General features: G+C 39.4%; 1 protein-coding gene and 1 pseudogene across 5 annotated transcripts in view; one reads left to right on the forward strand and one right to left on the reverse strand.

The window, feature by feature from the left end:
• Positions 1–26,009, reverse strand: part of ATP13A4 (ATPase 13A4) — a 120,302-nt gene that overhangs the window by 15,118 nt on the left and 79,175 nt on the right. For 4 of the 5 annotated variants that reach the window (XM_036445090.2, XM_036445085.2, XM_036445078.2 and 1 more), the window contains 8 exons: positions 21,212–21,336; positions 16,279–16,442; positions 15,343–15,465; positions 13,961–14,040; positions 12,399–12,441; positions 11,893–12,002; positions 7,237–7,333; positions 5,265–5,337 (listed from right to left, as the gene is read on the reverse strand). In XM_036445090.2, coding sequence (XP_036300983.1) covers positions 5,265–5,337; positions 7,237–7,333; positions 11,893–12,002; positions 12,399–12,441; positions 13,961–14,040; positions 15,343–15,465; positions 16,279–16,442; positions 21,212–21,336 — 815 coding nt within the window. The remainder of the gene's footprint in view (positions 1–5,264; positions 5,338–7,236; positions 7,334–11,892; positions 12,003–12,398; positions 12,442–13,960; positions 14,041–15,342; positions 15,466–16,278; positions 16,443–21,211; positions 21,337–26,009) is intronic. The other variant, XM_036445083.2, reaches the window with a different exon arrangement.
• On the forward strand, positions 8,780–9,619 carry LOC118722923 (annotated as a pseudogene).

Consider the following 26,009-nt stretch of genomic DNA (forward strand, 5'->3'; position numbering starts at 1 on the left):
CGGTAGGAATATAAATTGATAAGAACCTTCTGAAGGGCACTTTTGCAATGAATATGAAGAGACTGAAAAAAATGTCATAACTTTTCATATAGTTATTCCACTTCTGAAATTTTATTCTATCCTAAAAATATATCAGAGATATAGAAAGGTGTTAATCACAGCATCATTTACAATAAATTGTGGCATTTACATAATGGAACAACATGCAGTCACTAAGATGTAATGCTTTCAAATACTTAAGACATTAAACTACGAGGACATCAGCAAAATAGCAGAGTAAGCAGCTCCAAGATCCCATCCCTCCGTAGAAACATTGAAAACAAGCAGAAACTGTAATAACCAACTTTGTCAGAACTCTGAAAAATAGACAAAGGTTTACTGCATCCAAACAAATCCTAATCAAGAGAAAGTCAACTTGAAAGTATTAGAAAAGCTCTGTGCATTTTTACCTGCCATTGCTCCCTTCTACTCAGTTCAGTTACAAATTTGAAGATGGTAGCACACATATCAGATAGGAGAACCTGGTCCCTTATTACAGAGAGGGAAGAGCAGACTTTACCCACAGATTATTCTGCATGTCTGTTCTAACTTGTCTGGGGACTCCCAAAACCCTGGTGCAAGGTGCTCATCTAAGTTCTAATTCAAAACTTAACTTGGGGTGGAAAAGCAGCATGCGCTACTCTAAAGCATTGTAAGTTAACAAACTACCTGCAGTCACTGAGGCAAAAAATGACACATAAAGCCTGGAAAGAAAAGCTGAAGTTTCTTTGGGAGATTGTGGTACTCACAATCTCCTGTGTGTCCTGGGGGAATATGGAAAGCCACATACATGACCAGGACAAGATTCATGCCCAGAAATGACCAGAAAACCCCCGTGCTTGGATGATCTCTAAACTCAATACAAGTTTGGCTAAGTGTTGAAGTGCCCAGCACAGAACCAATCTGCAAATATGGGAGGAGGTATTTCTTTGTTCATATTTTTTAAAATCATAGAAAATGAAATCTCTGTCAAAACACTACCTGAGCCTGGTTGGCATGGATCGATTGTTGAGCATTGACCTAGGAACCAGAAGGTCAGGGGTTCGATTCCCAATCAGGGCACATGACCAGGTTGTGGGCTCGATCCCCATGTGGGGCATGCAAGAGGTGACCAATCAATGATCAATGATTCTCTCTCATCATTGATGTTTCTATCTCTCCCTCTCTGAAATACACACACACTAGAGGCCCGGTACACAAATTTGTGCATGGGTGGGGTGCCATTGGGAGTGGGGCCAGCCGGGGAGAGGGGCTGTGGGAGGGTTCCAGGCATGTCTGGCCCATCTCACTCAGTCCCAATTGGCTGGACCCCCAGTAGCAAGCTAACCTACCAGTTGGAGCATCTACTCCCTAGTGGTCAGTGCACATCATAGTGAGTGGTTGAGCAGCCTTTTTATATTATTAGCATATTATGCTTTGATTAGTTGAAAGGATGACTGGATGACCAGACACTTAGCATATTAGGCTTTTATTATATAGGGTATATATAAAATAGAAAAATCCTGGAGATGCTTGCTATCATAGAAGAAATGAGTATTGATTTCAAATATCTGAGAAACTGTTCTGGGGAAAATTCATACTATGCTGTGCCTCGCCAAATGGCAGAACTGTGATGGGAAAACTTACACAGAGATAGATTTTGGCCTGATATGAAGAGAACTCTGTTAACAATAAGGACTGTCCAAGAGTGTTTTTTCAATAGATTCAGCAAATATTTAATGAGCTCCTCTGCTAAGTCAGGCACTGTTAGAGGTACTGGGAAGACAGCCATGATCAAGAAAGACAAGGTGCTACTCTCATGAAGTGCACATTCTGGGTGAGGGGAGGCAGGAAAAACAAAACAGATAAATATCATACTTTCATATTGTGACAAGTACTGTGAAAAAAATAAAGCAGAATTGTGTGCTACAGAGTAACTGGCTTGGTCATTGTTTAAAGTGACCTTTATGATGTGGTGACATTTGAGCTAAAATCTTAGTAATAAAGGAAAGTCAGTCACGTAAGACTCTAAAGAGAAAGTAGTTTGGGCAAAGGAAGTAGCAAAATCAAAGGTGCTTAGATGATCACAACTTGTCAATGCTCAAGAGACAGAAAGACTTGTGTGCATGGAACAGGACACAAGTAGCAATGTGGTTAGACATGAAGGCGAAGAAGTACGCAAAAATAAATTCTGTAAGACTTTGGACTTAGTGGAAATGAGAAGCCACTTGAGAATTTTAAGCAAGAATAAGACAACAATATTTATATTTAAAAAAAAAAAAAAACTAGCCCTCTTATCACTGTTTGAAAGGTAAATGGAAGTGAGGGGAGGCCAGTAAGAGTATAAGCAAGACAGTTGTATAGTTTTTGCAGTGATCTACAGAAGTGGTAATGATTTGTGACAGTGGCTACAATAGAGATGGAGAGAAGGGATACAGAATATTTTTTGGAGGTAGAGCCAATAGTAATTTCATATGTATTGTATGTGAAGGATAAAAAGAAAGAAAAAGAAATTAAAAATGATTCCAGGTCTTTGAATAACTAGGTAGATTAATGATGCTATTTTAAGGAATTTTATTTGTATGTGTGTTTTTTCACTGACATATTCCAAGTGCCAATATCAATTGGTATGTTGATCAAGAATGGCAAAGCAAACAAAATCTTTATTTGAGGCCTTAGAAAAATGAAATTTATGGCACACAGATTTGGGTAGAAACCTGATTGTGTGCCAAGGAAAAGACAGAAAAAATACGGGGTTTCCAAAGGACTTATACAAGCTGTTTTGAAAGAGTTGTGATGGGTGCTGGTAGGCAGACTTACGCTATGCTATACATGATTAATTGTTATGCCTTAATAGAGAGTTCAGTGGTGCAGAGCCAATTCAGGATGTAGCCGTTTGTAGTTTAGCTCAATTCAAAGTTCACTTTTCACATGGATGGAGGTGAGTTAGCTTCGCTTCCTAGAAGCCTCCCCATTCCACTTTGCAATGCTCTCTTAACAACACTAACTCCATTTTACTGCTTTTTCCCCATACCTATTACAGTTAATACAGACTAAACAGTAAATATTTAATGGTTTTGTCAGCTATAATATCTGATAGAATAAAGAGTTCTATTTGGGCATGTTAGGCCTACATTCTGTTAAATATCCAACATTAGGTGCTGAGTAGCCACATTTCCAGAGCTCAGGACAGACATCAAGGCCAAGGACGCAAATTTGGGATACATCAGCATGCATAGTCATAGAACTGGTTGAATTCACTTAGGCAGACAGTATAAATTGAAAAGACAAAAAAGCCCAATAACATTGGAATGAAGAATTGTAACATTTTCAAAGTTAGAAGACAGGTAATGAAGCAGAGGTTAACAAAAGAAATGGGAAAACTGTCTTCACCAAAGTGATAGTCCAGGAGGGTGTGGTATCACAGACCCAAGAGAAGAAATCTTCTGCTGGAGGAGTGTGCTGCTGAGAGATTCAAGCGCAATCAGGAAAGAGAAGTGGCCGTTGCTGTCAACAGAAGTCACTGGTGGACTTGACAAGAGCAGCGTCAGTAAGGTGGCTGCTGAAGCATAGATGGTAGTTGCTCCTCTTGAGCACATTCTCCAAAAACAGTCTTTGAACAAGTTTTTAAAATAAGTTGGCATGATGGTTTTTAAGATTGTGAGGAGAAGATATGAAAAGAAATAATGTGAAAGCAAGAGCCTGAGGATGTAAAGAGGCAATGGGAGACTTGTTCTTTCTCATGAGTCAGTAGGGAGCATCCTCCCAGCCAGAAGTGGCTGGAGCTGGCTCACACTGGCTCGCACTGGCCAATTTCTGCTAAATTTGCAAGCCAATTCTTAAATGCAGCCATTGTAAAAAATAAAGGATGTAAACTTACAATTAAATAAATATATGAAAACAAAGATAATAAACACTCAAAACTGATAACTTTTATTTTACATTTTAGAATTATCTATGTCCTTGAAGTTAATAATGGAGATTACACTTAAAACTGTGTCATATTTTACATTTTTTTTCTTTTTTTTTAATCAAAGAAATATTCTTCCAGTATTCAAAAACCATTATCTAATTCAGAAATAAGTTGTTTAGATCACTGATGGATGGTTAAAGTTTCAACATAAGTTTTTGTTGTTTTGTCATTCAGGGAAAGAAAAATGTCAAGAAAGTATTATGGAAAAACCAAGTTAGTCATCAATAGCATAGGTTGACTATAGATACAAGAATTTGGTAAAACTCAGTGAAAGCATTTTGTGAGAATTAATTGACAGAATGGAATTTACAATAAAGACAGTGCATATTTTACTATTATTTGAAAATTGTTCACCACACATTTTTCTTTTCAGTAAAGTTTATGATAAATGTATGTGCTTATATGTAAACTCTTTTTTTTTTTTTTTTTTGGAAAGCCAGTTGTTAAACATTTGCCAACCTAACACCAGGATAGACCAAGCATCCAAATTTATGCCCTTAAGTGTTAGAATCTGGCTGATTAAAATGACAGAATTAGAGATGGCAAGTGGAGAAAGTTGGCCTATTCAACTAATTGGGAAGTTTGACAATAAGAGGGACAGCAGGTAGTGGTGGATTCTGGTCAAGAACGAGCTTTTATTTTTTTTTTAATATTTATTATTGATTTCAGAGAGAGGAAGAGAGAATTAGAGAGATAGAAACATCAATGATGAGAGAGAATCATTGATCGCTGCCTCCTACAAGCTCCCTACTGGAATTGAGCCCAAAACCCGGGCATGTGCCCTGACCAGGAATTGAACCATGACCTCCTGCTTCTTGGGGTCATGCTCAAACACTGAGCCACGCCTTCTGGGCAAGGAAGAACTTTTAAAGAAAGAAGGTATGGAACTGTATTTATATACTGATGGTGATGTTAAGCACATTTCACCTATAACTATACCTAAAAGCACACCAAAGCTAGCATTCCTGATTTTCCAGGTGGGTCTTATTTATTTATTTATTTATTTATTTATTTATTTATTTATTTATTTATTTTATATATTTAGTGACCTTTTATGGAGGCTCCATCTTTTGTGAAAAACAGCAAAATGACTAGCCAGCTTTTCCTTTACTAGTACTTTCAGCGCTCAAAAATGAGGATTGCTTCCTCTTTCCCTCTCATTATACACCTCTGGGAATAAGTCAAACATCACATCTGCCTCAGCTGCCACCCTCTCCTCCTGGTGGGCCTTCTGGGGAGCACCTCTGGGAAGAAAGTTTTAAAAACGTCTTACTTGTTGCACCAATAAGAGTTGTAATAGCCAAATCCTGGAACAGAAACTGGTAATTTGATAGGCTGTTCGTCTCCTAAAAATAAAAAGGAAAAAAGCTCAAAAAGAGTTGTGACCTTCTGGATGAAGTTTGACATCAAATTCCTTCACTTTCTCATGGCAATTTAGGATTGTCAAGTAAATTACCTTGAAGATGGTGTGGTCAGAGGCCAAAGGCAAGGCTGTGAAACCCTTTCTAACCAGGAGGCCCTGTCATGTGCATTCTGGGATGGGTCCTTTGTGCATCACTATCTCCCCTTGCTGAGGGGAATAGCTTACTCTCCCAGATTCATCTCTGCTCTCTTCTCTACTTGTTAGCGAAAAAGGTGGGGTTTCATCTGACACTGAAAGAGTGCATTCCTACTGGGGATATGCTCGCAACCAAGGTACATGCCCTTGACTGGAATCAAACACGGGACCTTTCAGTCCCCAAGCCGACGCTGTATCCATTGAGCCAAACCGGTTTCGACCACCTTGATGTTCTTGAGGGGGGAAAAAACATTTAGGCCTTACATATTTTAAGTAACTTACCCCTTGGTGGAAAGGCGATAATGATGACCTATGTTTAACACTAGTTTTGAGCAAGTTATTGTGATTTCAACATAGGAACAAATTTCTACAAATAGCTCCTCCAGTTCATTTATTAGTGAGTGGGAAAATTCACAGGTAATCTGAAGATAACAGAGCTAAATCTTTCAAACCAGGAGCGAGAGGGCAAGACATAGAGATAAATCTAGGTATCTCCAGCACAAATAAAGTTCCCTTTGGCTGTGTTAGCTACTATGAGAAGCCCCCACATGTTGAGTCCACAAGCAGTAGTCATGGATAGTCTCCTTTTATGTTTGGTTAAGTCATAAAAGACCTATGGTTTGTGTGTGTGTGTGTGTGTGTGTGTGTGTGTGTGTGTGTTACAATATGTCAATTTTTAAATCCCTATGTGCAGAGAACCTTGATATACTGGCGTGTACTAGCTCATAAGAGTCTATTGCTAGGTTGTCAGAAACTTTGTGATCTGGTTGTTAAACACAGCCTACATAATATCTTAAATAATACAAATTTACTATTAAATAAATTATGAAAACAGAGGCAATAAATACTCAAAACTCACCACTTCCCAATCATTTTCTTATACTTTATTGTTATCTATGTCCTTGAGATTATTTATAATTCTTGTATCTATATGGTGCAAGAACTACATAAAGTATGCTATTGTACATTTCTCTCCAACTCCATGGTCAGCTGGATCACTTGACTCCAGCCATGTAGGAGTATTTATACCACTGAAATTGGCAACATTAATAAGCAGGGCTTGCCCTAACCAGTTTGGCTCAGTGGATAGAGCGTCGGCCTGCAGACTGAAAGGTCCCAGGTTCGATTCTGGTCAAGGGCATGTACCTGGGCTGTGGGCACTTCCCCAGTAGGAGGTATGCAGGAGGCAGCTGATTGATGTTTCTCTTTCATTGATGTTTCTAACTCTCTATCTCTCTCCCTCTCTGTAAAATATCAATAAAATATATTTTTTTAAAAATAAATAAGCAGGGCTTATTTTTCCAGAGAGAGCCAGTTTTGAAACAATCCAGCCCCTAATCAGAGAATCATCTTTTTAATGAGTGGTATGCAAGAGGATAGTCACATTGGACTGGAAAAATAGAGACCTGGTCTAAGCAGGCTAGAGCAACAGCAGCAGAGAAAGTGATTTGTTCCATTCTGATCCTCAACTAGTACTAGGTAATTCTCTCTCAGAGAAATCATACCAACAACTTCTCCTGTGTGCATGTATCTATTTCTGATTTATTTTTAAAACGTGAATGATTGTTTTTAGAGGGGTTGTTAGTGTTCCAATCTCCTGTTTGCACTTTAAGAGGCATTGCATGTTGAGAGTGCACAGTCCCTTGTCCCAGTTCTCACTAACAAGAGGCCAGGTCCCAAGTCATACCCAGTAGAGCAGCAGAACACCAACATACTGAATCATGCTGTACAGAGCCATGTACTTAAACATGCAAAATGAGGTAACGAGGGCGGCACGTCCTTCCCTGTGTGAGAAAAGAAATGAGAAAGTAATGAAAGTGATGGAATGAAATGAGGTCAGTTATTCTGTGCTTTTCAGCTGAGCTCAGGAGAAAAGATCAAAAAGTCGGATCAGCTCCATTGTGTGCCTGACAGACTGGACAGCCTCGAGCTAGTGGGAGTGGCTGTCCAAGAGCTAAATGACTACACTTTCAGGAAAGGCCAATTCCACTGCAAGGTCCACGGGCCTCGAGCCAACCAGGGAGCCAAAGTTAGAGCTACTCATCCTTTCTCCAGACATTATTTTAGCTGAGAGTCTGGGGACATGGGCTGGTCCCAGATTTCATACCTACTCACTAATGTGACTTGGAAGGTCATTTCCCTTCTCTGAAGTTTCTTCATCTGTGAACCAAGGGCTATAAGTGACATTGGAGGTTTGGGCGCTATTTTCATGCAGGTGCTTCAGGAGTTTGGCCAAACATTTCATTCACATTTCATTTGTGATTCCCAACCTCTTCTAAAACTGGACTGAAATAATACACACATTCAAATCAGTCATGTTTCACATTTAAATAGACTACAAACAATGAGTCTATTCATTTTTGTTACTATTGTTTTTCTTTGGGCAAAGGGTATATATTTAAAGCATGAAATAAATTACTTGTAAAATGCCACTTTTATTTCTTTCATTTGGAAAAAAAAAAAATAGGGTGTAAATTTACTTCTGGTTGAAGTGGTTTCCTGGGATTCCAAAGCCTGACCTTCAACCCCAGCTTTTTCCTGTGCGGGGGCTTTGCTGCTGAATTCGCTCTGCCTAGAAGGCGGTTTCTCCCGACCCTCACCTCCTCAGACACGCTTCTCCCACACCACCTCATCTGGCACAGCCAATTCTGCCTCCCCGGTCATCTTCCCACCTTTCATGCTGGCCTTGATTTATCTGTGCGTGTGTTTATTGCCTGACTTCCTCCCTGGAGGCAAACGTGGTGAGATGGAGGGACATCTGATTTACTCGCTTCTGCCTCCAACTGTTCCTGGCACTAAGCGTCTACATTATAAATGTTTGTTGAACAGATGAATAAATAAATAAATAAAAACTGGAAGGAGCTAGCCAAACCATCATTTTAATGTGCAGAAAGGAGTATGGCATTTGTAGATAAAACACATTTAGACAAAATTCATTCTAATACCATCTCCGATCTTATATGGCTGTCAGCTTGGGTAGTTCTCTGAGCTCAATTTCTTTCTTTACTTTTTACTTTTAAATTTTGTTTTTATTGTTACCACTATTACACATGTCCTCATGTTTCCCCTCCCCCTTTGCCTGCCTCAACCCAGCCCCCTCCCATACACTCAATTTCTTTATTTACAGAAGAAATGGTGGCCATTCTTACATCTTCTGGCTTTTTACACATTACCAGTATAAGAAAGCAGGCATGTGAGCACTTTATAAACACATCCTATATAATAAAATCCCAGCGACCATAACAACCATAACAACCAGAAACCAGAATCACCACGGCCCCTAACTGGGCTGGCCCTGTCCCCCAGCAAGCAGTTAGGGGTGATCAGGTAGGCAGGCGAGTGGTTAGGGGCTATGAGGCAGGCAGGCAGACCCCGGGGACTGATGCCTCAAAGAGGGAGAACCAGGCTACAGCTTGTCGGAGGGAAGCTGGGCAGCTGAGGAGGGAGGCCTGGCGTGGACGCTGCAGGGCAGGGCTGGCGCCAAGGCGGCTCATGAGGGGGCATGGCACCTGCAGCCTGGCCCAGGCCACAGGGTGGCAGCCGATCCCTGCGGCTTCTGCAGGGCTGGATTGCCACTCCTCCTGCTATGATGCCTGGGCAGATCCCAGACTCTTCTGTGACTGTGGGCTCTCTGCCAGGGCTCACCCCCTGACTAGACTCCCCAGCTCGGTCCTGACTTTAGAGGAGCTGGAATATGCTGACATCCACAGCATTGGGGTATGATCACCCCTTTGCACTTCCTGGATGTGAAACTGGGCAAGAGGCCTCAACCTGTGAACAGTGAGCTAGACAAAGACAAGGAGAGGAGGAAAAGGCGCTGGGGAAAGAACAAAGTGGCAGCAGCCCCATGCCAGAACAAGAAAGAGCGGACGATGAAGTTTCTGCAGCGGGAATCTGAGTGGCTGGAGCTCATGAATATGGAACTGAAAACCCAGATGGAGGAGCTGAAGGAGAGACAGCAGCTCATTCTGATGTTCAGCCGGCATCCCACCACTTGCATGCTCAGGACCGACAGCGTTAAGACCCCTGGCTAAGAAGGCAACCTACTGCTGGAGCAGCTGGAGAAGTGACCATAGGCTGGGGTGAGGAAGAGGAGAAGGAGGAGGGTTCCAGAGAGCTCTTTCTTGCTGCATGAAAAACTTCCATGAGGCTCAGCACAGTCAGCATTGGCCAGGCTTTTTTGTGAAACTCAGACCAGCCATGCCAGGGGAAGAAACCCAGCACCAAGCACTGACACAAAGGTAGTACTGAGGAGGGGCTGTTTTGCCTGGGTCCAGGCTTGCAGGAGGCAGGACAGAGGCTCAAGGCTAGAGAGATGCCCAACCAGGCAGCTGTGGGCACTTCTCCGGGTCCCAACCCAAAGGACCTCCGAGCAGCAAGGAAAAGCCATGAGTTGCAACCAAAATTAGGATGAGTATGGAACTCAAAGTGAAACTGCAATCTGCCTGCCCCCAGCCCTGGCCCTGATCCTGACCCTTATCCTGACGCAAGGCTGGAGAAGGGCACAGTGCCAGGCCCTGCTGTACCCACCCTCATGGTCCAACTCAGTCCTGCCCAAGACTGGCAGCCGGGCACACCCTCACTGCCCTGTTGAAGTTGCTGTGGGCATGAGGCATGGGAATCCTTCCAAAGCACATAAAGGTTTAAAGCTGAATGTTTGCAGACTGGCTGTCCTGGCAGGGCTTTTAACTGCCAGGACAGCCAGTCTTTTTATACTTTTTTTTTTTTTTAATATTTTTTACAAAAAAAGGATTTTCTACGAGCAATGTATAAGTGGATTTCTGTAATCACTTGATGTGATGCAGTATAAATGCTATGGTTTGTTTGTTACAAACAGATATTCAGCAGTTATGGCTGTTGTGTGTAACTTCTAAGTACTGTAGTCTCTGGGTGTTGGGGTAGCAGGGGCGGGGGGGGGGGGTGCGGTGCATTTCCATCCTGGTACACCCTTCATACTACTCAGTTCTGTATCACTCAGTAAGCATTACTCTTACTTAAAATTAAAAAAAATAAAGAAAGAGGGAGGCCCATGCCACGGGCCAGTGACACTATGGCAGGTTTGCTGCCAGCCAGCAATCACCCAGCAGAGGGAGGCCCAGGCCAGCCAACCCATTGCAACCCACACCTGTAACCTGCAGAGGGAGGCAACCAGTGGCAGGGGAGTGGAGCAGGCAGTGCTGCACAGATGTCAAGTAGTGGCTGCAGTGGGGCAAGGCCAGCTGCCTGCATCCTGGGGAAGGAAAAAGGAAAGCTCCAATAGGCCCTGATCTCAGACCAGGCCTACGGACCCTACCCGAGGGGTCCCGGATTGTGAGAGGGTGCAGGCTGGGCTGAGGGACTCCCCTCCCCAGAGTACATGAATTTTCATGCACTGGGCCTCTAGTACTAGTTATAATAACCCAAAGCAGCCACAGTGTTAACTACCTCTGTCATTTAAATAATGTGCCAGAAGTATATATTCAAGGAAGTGGTGGAGATAAAGCACCAAGAGAAATTTTAGTAGAAGGAGCAAAAATAAATACTTTGATAACTAAAGATGGAAAGGATATCCCAAGGCAGCATAAAGAGGCAAGAGGAAGGAAGGAAAATGGGGAGAGAAAGTTTCTCTCAATTCCTCATTATCAAGCACCTAAGGATATACATTTAAATAATAATAATCATAATAATATGATCAAAACTGTCAAAGCAGTAACAAGTTCCAGATTCCAACTTTCTAAAAATAACCTATTCAGTGATTTTTATTAGAAATGCCACTGCTCTCCCAGGATTATTTTAGATCAGGGGAAGTCCACTGGGAAGTAGAATGTTTGACCACATTTTCATGCAAAGCACCTCCCCACCCCCTAAAGATGCAAAGTTTATCTGGTGTTTGACTTGCAGAACAATGGAATCTGATAAGACAGATATCATATAATTTCACTGGTATCTGGAATCTAAAGAACAATGTAAGTGAACAAACAAAACTGAAACAGACTCACAGATACAAAGAATAGACTGATGGTTGCCAAGAAGGGGTGGGGCCGGGGTAGGGACTGGGTGAAAAAGGTAAAGGGACTGAGAAGTATAGATTGGTAGTTATAGAATAGTCATGAGGATGTGAAGCATAGGGAATATAGTTGGTAATATGGTGACAGTTGGAACCGGAAACATCAGAGGAAATATTTCATAAAGTGACCTTCTAACCACTATGCTACACACCTGAAACTAATACAAAATAATATTGAAAGTCAACTGTAATTGAAAAAAAATTAAATCAATAAATGATAAAATAAAAAGAACAGTCGAATCTGTACTGAGAAGTCAGGAGAAATGAAAACAATGCTGGTGAATAGTGCTTACTTACTTGATAAGTTGAGGTACACACTCAATATTTGGAGTTTTGGAAGTGAAAGGTGAGGCCACAGATGCCTCCTGCTCTGATAAAGAGATGCCCACGTGAGCCATTTTCAAAGCCTGAAAGCAGAGAGTTAGTTTAGAGTCCGTGCACACTCACATACATTTCTCCTGAGAAAGGGGCCAGGGAAACTGTCCACAGGTGGCTTGTGGGCCCAAATACTAGCTAGGAGATGACACCAGACTTTGTTCTGCCTGCCACATCAGAAAGAGATGGTACTGGGGCACCCAGTAAAATAAGTGGGGACTTCAGGACCAAATTCTACCCCATTTAGTCTATAATGACCCCTGAGTTATTATGTAGTTTTGGTTAAAACTCTCCCAAATGCTCAGCATCAGTTTCTTCAACAAGAGGAGTGGAGAGAGTGTATATCCCACAGGATACTATCTCTGCAGGGATCTGGGCAAGTACAATCCAGTCTTAGAATGTGCTCCCAAACACTGGCAACTACTTACCCCACAGTCATTGGCTCCATCGCCGCACATACCTACAAAGTAACTAAAGGCGAACCATGTCAATTGCGGAATATATCAAAGCAATCTTAAACGATAATTTCTCTAATTAAAAAGATAAAATGAGCTTCATTGCTTAGTGTTTAAACTTATTATTTTAATGAAGTTTCCTAATAATCTGGTTTGATAAAAAGTAAAATCTGACTCAGCAGTTCCTACAATGGATAAAAAATCCAGGACATCATTCCTGACTCCAAGCACTTTCAGGAGTGATGTACTTTACTATTTAGGAAGTAGCTTTGTCAACTGCAAAACAGAATGCTTAGAATTCTATGTAAGATAGCATGGCACGGTGGAGAGGGTGCAGGGATTGAAGCCGCAAGATCTCCATCATTGACCTGATCATTTTTCTGTTTAGACTAGCATTTTTCTCCCCTGCACAGTGTCATGAGTATTCAGTGAGGTGCAATATGGGAGAGTGCCTTATAAATTCTGAAATAATAAATAAAATTTACTTGTTGGTGCTGTTAATGGTTCACAAGGAAAAAAAATCTGCCATGTTAACAGTCATTCAACAAAAAATGCAGTGCCAGGCCCAGGAGTTGAAGAAAATACACCCCTTCTTCAGGGTGGCGTTTTGAGGCTGAGTGAATACGGCTCTGTTAAATTATTGGCAATGATTGTGGATAGTCTGCTTTTTAAGAAAAGAGCACGCTGATCACATTTAAAGAATTTGCTGTGCTTCTTTTCATACATTGCTCTATAAAGGCAACTAGCTTACTGTCTAGGTTTTCAACCATGTTGAGAAGACAGAGCTTTCTGAATGGAAATGCTTGCCTAGTGACTTAATCAAGTGAGTAGCAGGATGGAGCTGCAGTGAGTAGGGGTAGGAGTCGTATCTATGTGGTCTAGCACCAGAATAGAAGAAATCTTCAGGACTCTATGGGTTTCATTTACCAAAACATGATAGATAGATAGATAGATAGATAGATAGATAGATAGATAGATAGATGATAGATAGATAGATTGTCCCAAATGATGGGCACTTTATTTGGACAGCCCATTCTATCAGTGGAGACCTTTTGTGTTAGAAAATAAATTATTTTTCTGACTTAGGATGAAGAGGATGCTTTGGCATAGAATGTTTTAATATTTTGAAGATTATGTGAATCTCTTGTCATGTAAATCTTCCTATACCATAACTATGATAATTTGTAAAAATGAAGTCTAAATTTCCCTGTCCCTTTCAGAGCTGAGCTCACATTGCCTTTCTAGGCTTGTTTCTCACCTTACCTTTTCATGACACTTATGTTCTAGTCAATGCTCCTCAATCTGGATGATGCAAAATTGACTTATGTGAGGAGTTTTAAAAAACACTGATGTCCAACCACCATGTGAGCGAGTGAATTAGAATTGCTATTTTTTCAAAGCTCACATGGTGACTAACATGTGCAGCCAGGTTAAGAACCATTGTCCTAGCCAAATAGAGTGACTTCCTGTGTCTCTTACTCTTCCCCTGACTGCCATGCCCTTTGCACTTCATACTAAATAGGAAAAGAACCTACTCAAGTTTCTGAAATTCTTCCACCAGACTAGATTTCTGCCCAGGAGACATTCTTGCAAAGATGGTCCCATTAATCAGTATCTGCAAGGAACCCAAAAGAGAAAAAAATTTTATGTCAGCTGGTCATACATGAAATAATTAATAACACTCATAAAACTGACAAGGTAAAGAAAAAAATAATTGTTTTCCAAGAAGTCTTTTTGTGATTTTACAACAGGCATTGGGACATAGGTCATCAGATAAGTGATCAGGAAAACCAAAATTAATAAAAATGACTACTTCATAAAAATATTTAGTGAACCTGATGACCTATATTATTTTAGCTCAGCTGCCATAGAGAATGTGGTCCTGAAAAATCCTGATCTTATGGAAACTTAAGCCAATAGAACATGAGAAACTGCAAGGATCTCAAGAAAAGAAAATGAGGCATCTGTCTCTTAGAAATTTGTCCAGAATTAGCAGAGAAATAGCATACTGATAGAATAGTAAAGTAACTATCCATGGTCTTTGACTTACCATACCATCTGGGCTTGATCAATTGTAAAATTCAGCTGATATCTCAAGCCTAATTTGGACTATGAAACATTGATGGTTTGGTAGTATAAGAACTTCTACCAGCCCCTCCACTTGAGGTTCATTCTATAGAATCTAAATTTTTCTGTGTTAGATTTGCCTGCCCCCTGCTCTCCCTGGCAGTAAACTCAGTTTAGTGTTTACAAATCCTCAAAGTCTTGATTCGTTTTTTCTTAAACAGTGTCTAAGAAGGTGACAATTGAATAAAAATAAATCATCTGCCCCCATTATGGGTTTATTCTTCATCAGAAAAGTTGTTAAGTTTGACTTTTTTCTGTGTAGAGGTCCTCTATAAAAAGTCTACTGAAATTCCTCTATTCAAGCCTGTCTTCTTATATAATCGCAGAATTTCCACTATACTGTGAGGCTCCTATCCATGGCAATATAATGACAGCTACCCAAAAGCAATCCTGATGACTTAATAAGTCAATAGTTTAAGCCTATAAATTATTGATTTTCAATCTTTGTCACCTAATGGCACCCATCAATGATGAAATAGAAACATAAATTGGCTGCTTCCTGCACACCCCCTACTGGGGCTTGTGCCCAGGCCTGTGCCCTGATAAAATTGACTGGAGACCTCTTGGTGCATTGGACAATGCTCAAGCAACTGAGCCACACTAGCCAGGCAAGTTTATTTATTTTAAACCTAGTAGGATATGAGACAACAGTAACCTCTGCAAAACTACCTGCCTCTTTCATGAGACATTCAGTAGGTATATGTTACCTATTTGTTTGAAATTACTGAGGATCATGCTCTGTAAATTGTCAGCATCTTTACTAGGAAATTAGTACCTTCTGAGAGCTTACCTTTGGCAGTAGGCTGCTGAAATGTTGACTTATAACCTGAAAAGATTTTCCACTTAGGGCAAAATGGTAACTTTCTTCTCTGCTATTATCAAAGACTTCTTCCCTAATGTTAATGTAATTGTCCTGCAAAGCAAGACACAGTTATTTTACACTTGATAGAATGGATAGGAATCACAGCATATCTGAGAGAAGACAACTATGGCAGTCCGGGGTCTCTCTGTAAATGTCTAACTCCGGTCCTGATTCCTCAGAGGCGCACTTTCTCTTTGTTGGATCAATCTTTGCACATCACAGCCTCTGTAGTAAATAGGAGAATAACACTTACTCATGTCCCATTCTCATCCTGATTTGATCTCGGTGGGTCCCAAAGAAGAGTACATTTCACACATTTCAAGTGTAAAATACAAAAGCACTGCAGCTTCACAAATCTCTCCCTGAAGTGAGAACTTACAATTTTTTTTTCTTAAAGAATTAATATTGTTCCACAAGGACACAATAGAGATAGGATACTGACAAGATTGGAGATAAATGAATAAAACTTTCTTCCCTACTCTGAAGATACGGTCTGATTTTCCATTTCACACAGTGGTGACTCTCCTAGGGATTAAATACCCTTTGAACTCAGCAGGGTGGCTGGCAAGCAAGGCAAAAATGGAAAGTTGAATTCGGAGCCTCTTTACTACATTCTTTCTCATACAGAGACAAAAACTTTTTAAGTTTAAAAGAACAGATTATCTCCAGCACCCAGGAAAGCACTGCACCTTAAAGCTCAGTTGGAAAGATATGGGAAACTGATGTAATTGATCACTTCACACTGCCTGTGTGAGACATTTGGAGAAGTATGTTGACCCTAAGTCACCCGTATACCACTGCCAGTCAAAGCTGCTCAGTTGCCCACATTGTGAAGCAAGTTAGATAATATGTTTTCAGGTATACCTGATTCCCATATGCAATGGGTTTCATCTCTTCTACTAATTTCCAAGATATGGATGCTGATGAGGACCCAGTACTTTCACTTGCTTCAATGAGAATGACTTTCTGGCCTTCGGAAACCATTCCAGAATTTCTGGCTACTGTTATTGCAGTCTGGAGATTGTCACCTAGAGGAAAGGAAGAACATCCTAACATGAGGTTGAAGAGAAAGGACAAATTCTTAGAGGGCCTGGAAATCTAGGATAAGGAGTCAAGACTTGATTATAGGGGTGAAGAGAAATAACCTCTAAAGTCTCCCTCAGCCTGACGTTCCTTTATTTCATGGTTCCTTTTCTGGTTCTTACTGCTATTTTTGTAATAGAATGGGGCAAAAAAAAAAAAAACAAAAGGGCAAAATTCTAATCTATTTCTGTTATTTTTTAACAGCTTGGTAAACATTTAGAAAGAGTATACTGGTTTTATATAGTATCTGATGGTCCCACTCCGAGAAAAGATGGAGAGTAATCCCACTATTTATCTCACTGACAATTGAAAACTTTGAGAAAAAAATAAAAAAAGCAACTACCCAAGGACCTTGACAGTAAACATAAGGAATATGAAAGAGAGTAAAATTTGGGGAAACAATCTACCAGGTGCTAAGATTGTCAGCTTTTTTCTTTTTCCTTTCACATATTTAACCCTAGAGCTGTGCAGGTAGCAAAAGCTCTGAGAAACTAGCCTTTATGGCCAGAAGAACTATGAAAAGGGATGCCTGGGGCTGTAGAGTTATGAGGAAAATCCTGGAAAAGAAAGTCCTAGATAAGGAGATGAATTCAGTATGTGAACTATGTAAGTCCCCATCCCAACTCAGAGCTGTGCACATGCAGAACAAACCCAAAAAAGAATAACAAAGGCAGTATATATTTGTAATATTTAGGATACTCAATATAAAAAAACAAACAAACAAACAAAAAAAAAAAACTGGAAAGTCTGGCCAATTCTCAAGAAAAAGTAATCAACAACTGCCTGTCCCAAAATAACCCAGATGTTGTAATTATTACACTGGTTTTAAAGGAGCTATTGTAAGCCTCCTCTACACTAATCCTCTTAAAATAAATGACAAGATAGAAGTCCTCAATGGAAAGAAGTATCTATATATCTAACCTAATAATAGAGTAATATGCAAATTAACCATCACTCCACTACACAAGCTACGCCCACCAGCCAATAAGGGTGATTATGCAAATTAACCCAACCAAGATGGTGGCTAATTTGCATATCAAGACAGAGTAGAAAGAAGCCGAGCCTACAAAAGGGAGCAAAGCTGTGGAGAAGCAAGTGGGGCGGGGAAAAGGGAGGAAAGCAGGTGGGGCTGCTACCACAGCAGGAAGCCATATTGCAGAAATCTATATGTATGTATATAAAAGCCATATTGCAAGAATCTATATGTATGTATATAAAAGCCTAAGAGAACAGATGACTGGATGCAATGATGCACACTGACCACCAGGGGACAGATGCTCAACACATAGAATCATGCTCCCTCCTGTCTGGATTGGACCTGCGGAGATCAGGCCAAAACCAGCTATCTGACATCCACCAAGGAGTCCCAGATTGCAAGAAGGTGCAGGCCAGCTGGAGGGACCCTACTGTTGCACGAATCCATGCACCAGACCTCTAAATTCTATAAAAAAGAAACAAGTAGCTATTTTAGAACTAAACAATATGATAACTAAAATTTTAAACATTCACTGGATGCACTCAACAAAAGAATGACAATTAGGAAAAGAGTCAATGAATTTGAATATCAAACCATATAAATTATACAATTTGAAGAACAGAGAGAAAAATCTTAAAATAAAAGAGACTTAAAAAATATTAAGAACACTTACGTTTTTGTCATTAAAGTCCTCCATAAAGAGGAAAAAGAAACTGGAATAGGAAAATAATTTTTGAAAAAATAATAGCAGAAAACTTCCTAATGTGTTTAAAAATTTTAATTTACAGATTCAAGAAGCTCAGTGAACAACACAGTGAGAACCACATCCAGACATATAATCAAACTGCTGAAAACCAAAGATAAATAAAATGTCTTAGAAGCAGCTAGGAAAAGAAAACCAATACCGTATATATAAAAGAATATGATTCTAATAAAAATTATCACAGATTTCTGATTAAAAACTATTGAGGCTCAATGACAGTAGAATGGCATCTTTAACATACAGAAAGAAAAAAAAACTATAAACTCAGATTTCTTTAGCTAATGAAAATATAATTTAAAAATAAAATAAAAATAAAGACATTAAATAAAGGAAAACTAAGATAATTTTTGCAAAAGAACAAGCTCAAAATGAAATGCTAAAAGAAATTCTTTTATTTTTTAAATGTTTTTATTGATTTCAGAGAGAGGAATGGAGAGGGAGAGATAGAAACATTAATGATTAGAGAGAATCATTGATCGCTGCTTCCTGTATGCCCCCACTGGGTATTAAGTCCTGACTGGGAATCAAATCATGACCTCCAGGTTCAGGGGTTGACACTCAATCACAGAGCCACACCATCTTGGCTAAAAGAAATTCTCTAGATGAAAAGGAAATGATACTTAGAATATGAGGAATGAAAACATAGCAACAAAAACAATAAAATTGGGGGTAAATATAAGTCTATTTTTCTTCATTTATGTTCTTTAATTCTTGACTGTTGAAAGTAAAAATATTTAACACTGCCTGTCATTCACATGACAACTACAAAGGAGAGAAGGTAAAGAACACTTCTGGTTGTAAGGATTCTTGAAAGGGTAGGTATGGATATTATAATTTCTAGAACTACTGAACAATAAATAATGTAAGATCTGGGTAGCTATCCTTAACACAGGTTTCTACCAAAACTTTATGAGGATCCTCAAAAGGCTAGCTGATGGGAAGGAGATGCTATATCCTCAGGTTGAGACCTAAGAGGTTTCCTCTACCTGCCTCAGCAGGACATCAGCAGCTTGTCTGCTTTGCAATGCAGGCCCCTTTTGCATCTGCCACCCACTGGAATTCTACTGTTTGGAATATGCAACAGAGGCTGAGTCTTAGTCATCTGACAAAGATATGTAACAACCTATTGATGAAACCCCAGTAGCTAGATAAGAAAAGATAAGGAGAAACAGCCAGAATACATGATGGGTAAAGTAGAATAGCTGCAGGAGACAGATTAAAACTGCACTAAAAAATAAAAATTAAATTTAAAAAGTTTAAAACCACTCACAAAACATGATTTAAGAACTTAATTCAACTCATGATTTGGAGAAGATAATAGTCATTTTTGAGACCTGATTTTGTGGTTCAAATAAACTGTATGGAAAAAAAAAAAATCTTAAAGCACAAAGGATAATTATAAACATATATCAGCCAAAAGAAAAAAGATAAGAAACTGAGAGGATGCAGGGGGGCTTGTTATATGAATAATAGAAACTCTAAAAAGGAAATAGGAAAGGCAAAGAATAAAGGCAATAATTAAATGAACAATAGAAGAAATTTTTGAACAATAGAAAAAAATTTCCTGTGAGGAAGAAGATAGATTTAAATTGCTCACTGTGTTCCAGACCAAATTAATGAAAAAAGAAACTTATAAGCGTATTCTGATAACATTTCTAAACTTCAAAGTTAAAGGAAAAGTATCATATGCAGAAAGGAATGAGCCACCCACAGTGGACTGGCATTGAACTTGTAATATGCAACACTAAGAAGCAAAGGACAAAGGAAAGACACTTTTAGATTATTAAGAAAAAAAGAAATGTAACCCAAAAATTCTATAATCATTCAACTGTCAGAGCAAAGAGATATTCCAGGCTATGTAAGAAACTGGAGAGCATATCATCCTTCTATCTTGTCCAAGGACAATTCTTGAGAAAAATATTATAACCAAGCAGGGAAAGAAACAGAACAGAAATTTAATATGAGGGAAGAAGTAAAGAGGGAGGGTGATCAATCCTTGTTCCTCCATAAGTCTAAATGATTAAGGATAGATTATGGGAATGTGTAATATAGTGCTAAATATTTTTTAAACAGAGGCATCATAATGTAGGGGATATTTTAATAAGTAATAAATTAACTCAACAACACCTAAAAGTTGGGTAGCAGGACTGAAACAGGAGAGAGTAAAAATTACTCAAATGTCTCTTGAATTGTGGAGATGGGGATAGGAGGATGGGAAAGTACAGAAGGGAAAGTAAAAATATTCTAGAGTTCCCAACAGTAGAATTGGGTTCAGGAGATGTGGGGTGAAGAAATATTCTATCTTGGTAACACAATTAATAGAGGTGAATTGTCTATGAGAGTAGGGGAAGGGAAGACACACTTAAAAATATGAATGCATTAGGAAATCATTTCTTTGTTCAGAAGCATTCATTAGGAAATTTTACACATTTCTCTTGCATGATCTTTTCTCGTCTCCCTTATTTGTGTGATTTGGGGCTTAGGAGTAGAAGTAGAGATGACAACATTGTTTTTAAATTTGCAGAACTGTAGGTCTCATTACTGGTGGGTTTTGAGTGCAGTTTACAGACCATGATGACTAAGCATTCTCTTTCTCCTAATATTTGACAATGAAATAATCAGCTTTGTATAGCTTATATCTTCTCATTCAAGTGATATCAAAAATGTCTCCTCCCAGATAAGACACATCATCCAAATATCCAGTCAGATACTTTGCCAAATCATCTTTTTTTTGTTTTATAAATCTCGTAACACTCATTGCTAGCCATTTATTTGATTATTTGATTGCCCATTTATTGACTGATTTTCTATCTCATCTCACCTGAATGGAAGCTCAATGAGAACAATAAGGTTGCCTTTTTGTCACCCATCTCCTGCATCTATAGTGGTGTCTGCTCCATAGTAGGCCGTCAACCATATTTGCTAAGTGAGTGAATCTCTAATCAAATTCTTACTGCTTTCTACTTTTTATATACCTGTGATCATTACTGTCCTTATCCGGGCTGAGATGAGCTCTTCCAGGACAGGTTTTGTCTCTTCCTTCAATCGATTCTCCAAGATCAGCAATCCCAGAAATATCAGGTCTGCTTCTACCTTGTCCCTGGAAATATATATATATATATCAGTGATTGAACAGAAATAACACATCTTCCTTCAGTTAGAAAAACAAAGACAAATATCTTTTTGTCAGAGTGGTACTGACTCAGTCATTCAAGCACCATTCCCAAGGCACTGAATATGTGCCAGGAACCATCTAGACAGGAAGGGGACACAAGGATACTGAAATGTTTCCTTTGACTAAAACAAGAGGAAAAGAGAGGACTTATTAAGCAAAAAACAAACAAACAAACAAACAAAAAACTTTAACCTTTGTAGAGAGTGACCTAAATGACCACAAAGGTCTCTTCCATCTGCTGTGTTAATTTTCATTACTTCTCTGCTGGCAATCACCAGAGAGGAGTTCTACCTCTGGTACAAAGCATCATAAAAAAGAAGGGAGGCACCAGTTTCTAGAAAATGCCAGTTTTTCTAGAAACCGGCATTACTATCAATATCATTTTAGTCCCAGGGGTATGAGACCATAATCTCAAAAACATAATTTCTCTTTGAAGTCCCCCCTCCCCCCTCTATCTGTCAGCTGGTAGCATTGCTCTTCTACATAAAATATGAATGTTTCTGTAGCAAGTGGGGTTTCTAAGGCTCTCATTCACTGCAAGGACATTGCTAAGACATTCCACAGGACCAAGTGCAGGAGCATACATTTGTGGTTGGGGGCTGAAAGATTCTTCCAAGATTAAATTATCTAAGACTCAGACACCTCTAGTAGACACAAGAGCAAGACATCAGCATTGCCTATATCTAGCTTAAATACAGATGAAAGGAATACCAGTAAAGCCACTTGGCCTTGCTACCCTGTTTCCCCGAAAATAAGACAGTGTCTTATATTAATTTTTTCTCCCAAAGTTGCGCTAGGTCTTATTTTCAAGGGATGTCTTATTTTTGGGGAAACACGGTAGCTATGTATGCCTCACATCAGCCAGGGGCATGATGCTCAGGGAACACTGCTAACATCTCCAGAGTGGCAGGGAGTGGACACAATTGAAACTACTTATCTCAAATTAGGCTTGGAAGGATAATGTTTTCTATTCTGAACCTGACATTTAACTCTCTTCACAATCTGATTCTACAGTGTTGTGTTTTTTTTGTTGTTGTTGTTGTTGTTGGTTTGTTGTTGTTTTTTCAGGTTCATCTATCATTAAATTCTTTATCCACTCTAATCTCCAGCCAAATTGGGCCACTCACCATGGGTATGCTCTGTATTCAACCATCTTTAAACATTTGCTCTAGACTGCCAGAGACACTCTTTCATATTTCATGAAAAAGGTTATATGTTCCTCCTGTCTGTCATTGAAATCATTTATATATTTTGAGGGCCAATGCACATCAACTTCCCACAAAGGCTCCACAGATTAAAAAAAAAAAATACTTGTTTCCTAAGTATATTATTTCTATCTCAGATTTTCTCATATTTATCTGTCCTTATATTATCACTCTTTTCTATATGATCAATCTCTATTTCAATTTCTTTCTTGAGGGTAAAACCACCTGGTTTAACAAGTTTAAGCCGAAATCGGTTTGGCTCAGTCAATAGAACCTTGGCCTGTGAACTGAAAAGTCCCAGGTTTGATTCCGGTCAAGAGCGTGTACCTTAGTTGCGGGCACATCCGCAGTAGTGGGGTGTGCAGGAGGCAGCTGATCAATGATTCTCTCTCATCGATGTTTCTAACTCTCTATCCCTTTCCTTCCTCTCTGTAAAAAGTCAATAAAAGATTTTTTTTTTAAACCACAAACAAACAAGTTTAATAATAAACCAACACAGAGGAAGCGCTCAGCCAATGTTTGCCTAGTTGAAAGGTTCTGGTGTCTGGGGTTCCCATTTTTGCCAGGCAACCTATAAAAACTAATTTCCTCTTTCAGAAATTCTACCGCCAGAGGGTTTTCACAAGAATCAAAACCAGTCTGTCAAGTCAATGGTCATTTACTGAACACGTAAGAAAGTGCAAAAATTGGACTAAGAAAAGGAGGAAGAATATGCAGAGACTATAGTAGCTCCTGACTCCAGAGATTCCATGTTGAGTCAGGAGGACAAGATCAGACTTGACCACTTTGGGCCTTGAAAGGTACCATGCACAGATAAAAATCCTTTGGAGTCAGAGAGAAAAGTGTAATTATTTCTGGATAGAAGGATGGATAAAGTAGTCCAGGAGGAGGTGATATTTGAGCTGGTCATTAGAGGATAACTTAATTGATTTAGGTCCTCCGATCTTTCTAGTGGCCCTCATACCCATGCCTCGGGTTTTAGATATGTCCAGAGATGATATGACATGGTCAAACCACAAAGCATTAGATCAGGCCAAGAAAATGGCCAGAGGGTCCAGTATCTGACATAGTCTTGCAGTCTACCTTGGCACTCATATTCTGGTTCCTCTGGTACACAGTCTTTGTAGGGTTCAATGCATAGTAATCAGGAGACCAGAGTTATAAATAATTCCAGCTCTGTTCCTACTTTGCTGTGTGACCAAGAGTAAATCACTTTCTTTATCTGGTAATCTATTTCTTCTTTTGTAAAAATAAATAAATAAAAAGTTAGCAAAATGAATTTATTTCCAAAGTCTCTTAAAGCTCTAACATTACTTGTTTCTTCTTTTCATGAGTATTCAGTCTCAGACAAGAAATAAAGAGGAAAAGCAGTCCCATAAGGGGTCTCAAGGTCTGCATTTTGGAATAGCATGCTATCTTTTTCTGCTTCCTGCATAGATTATACCTCCTCCCAAAGCCTCTAAAAACTAATAAAGAATAAAGAGTGTAATACAAAAGGAGCATTGTCATTCTTGTGACTATACTTCATGTTCTTAAAATCCATGAGATTTTTAAAGGATGGGATATGCAACACAGCAGGCTAAGAACCCTCAAAGAAATTATGATACCTGTGTTGAAAACACTGAGCGAATACACACATAAACACCACTGAAAGAATGTTCTATTCAATCACGGATTAGCAAAGGTTGGGTAAATTAACCTAGCTGGGAAAAGATGTAGTGCTGATGTGGCTTTAACAAAGGAGGAGCAAATTGATGACCCAAGATCAGATTGAATTAGTGAACCTTTGTTTGGAACTTATCAAATTTTGAAAAGTTGGAATTTCAATGCTCTTGGCCAGGGTATGTACTCTGCTGTGTGCCGCAGCCCTCACCATTCCCTACTGTTCATGTGTCTCCACCATCAGTCTTTGTTGCTTGTACAAGCACTGAAGCCATGAGTTTGAAACTTGTATCAATAGATAGGCACATAATAAAATCCTACGATGGATGGGTTGCTATGATGCACACTGACCACCAGGGGGCAGATGCTCAATGCAGGAGCTGCCCCCTGGTGGTCAGTATGCTCTCAGAGAGGGACTGCTGCTTAGCCAGAAGTCAGGCTCAAGGCTGGTGAGTGCACTGGCAGCAGGCAGAAATCCCCCAAGGGGTGTCAGAGTGTGAGATGGTGCAGGTGGGGCAGAGAACCCACCTCCAGCCAGTGCACAAATGTTATGCACCGGGCCTCTGGTTCTATTATAATAACCAGAAACAACAGCATAGTATCCAGAATCTTGGTATATATCTGTCGACAGGCTCCCAGGAAACAAAATCCCATTCCCAATTCTGCCACATCCTGGGCTCAACTTTCCTCTTCTTTAAAATGTGAGATCTGATCTCAAAGTTCACTTCAGCTCTCTGACCAATGATCTGAGTGATCTGAGTTAATTAAATTACAACAAATATTTAGAGTTGCAATAGCCAAAGTGACCCTTAGCCCAAGGGTCACTTTGGCTAAGGGTTCCATAAAGCTGGCCCTGAGGAGAGTGGCCCAATATGCCCAGGAGTCTAATACTCTATGATTTTAGATGAGTTGCTTCTGCCTCTGGGCCTCTCTGCCCATTCACAAAACAACAGGGCTGGGACACAGTTGTGTTTCTCAGCCAGGGCATTACTGCCTCTAGAGGACATTTTGAAAACTTTTAAGACATCTATGCAACATTTTCTGTAATGACCAATGCACAATGAATAATTACCCTGCATCCCAGGTGCCCTTTGGATATTTTACAGGACATTCATGATACTAAAGGGTTAGTTATACTTTTCTAAGTCAGTATAGGCTTATCCTGCTTATATTATACCACACAGCATGGTATATCATAATATATATATATATATATACAATATATATATATATATATATATATATATATATATTACAACTATATTGTGATAAACAAACATAAAATTGTTTATACTTCCCATAGCTCTGCTTTATATGAAAGCACAAAGTAATTTTGCACATTTTTAATATTCTATTGAATTTTCCAGGGATGTAAGTACTGTGCAACTAGAAAGAATTTTACCAAGAGTTTTAAAGCATTTCACAGTCACCTCGCTGAGAGCAAGACTGTTGGTGCTATTTGAGACTTCAGTGTATAACACCTGTATCAGTCTGCATTGCTAGCTCTAATGATCCTACACACAGGTGCAAGCAGCATATTGCTTTATTTTGTTTTAGTGGAGTAACTGAGCTTTATTGAGTTGTCTGTTACTTTTGTAATACATTGTAATTTTTTTGCTTTTATTTTTACTGTATAGGATGGAATCATATTTATTTTTACAAAGAATATGTGCAGATTGTATACATATGGATTTATTTTAATATGTAAGAGGAAGTGGTACAAAATATAGC

Source organism: Pipistrellus kuhlii, unplaced genomic scaffold (genome assembly GCF_014108245.1).
Source record: "Pipistrellus kuhlii isolate mPipKuh1 unplaced genomic scaffold, mPipKuh1.p scaffold_m20_p_2, whole genome shotgun sequence".
In the NCBI taxonomy this organism is placed as follows: domain Eukaryota; kingdom Metazoa; phylum Chordata; class Mammalia; order Chiroptera; family Vespertilionidae; genus Pipistrellus; species Pipistrellus kuhlii.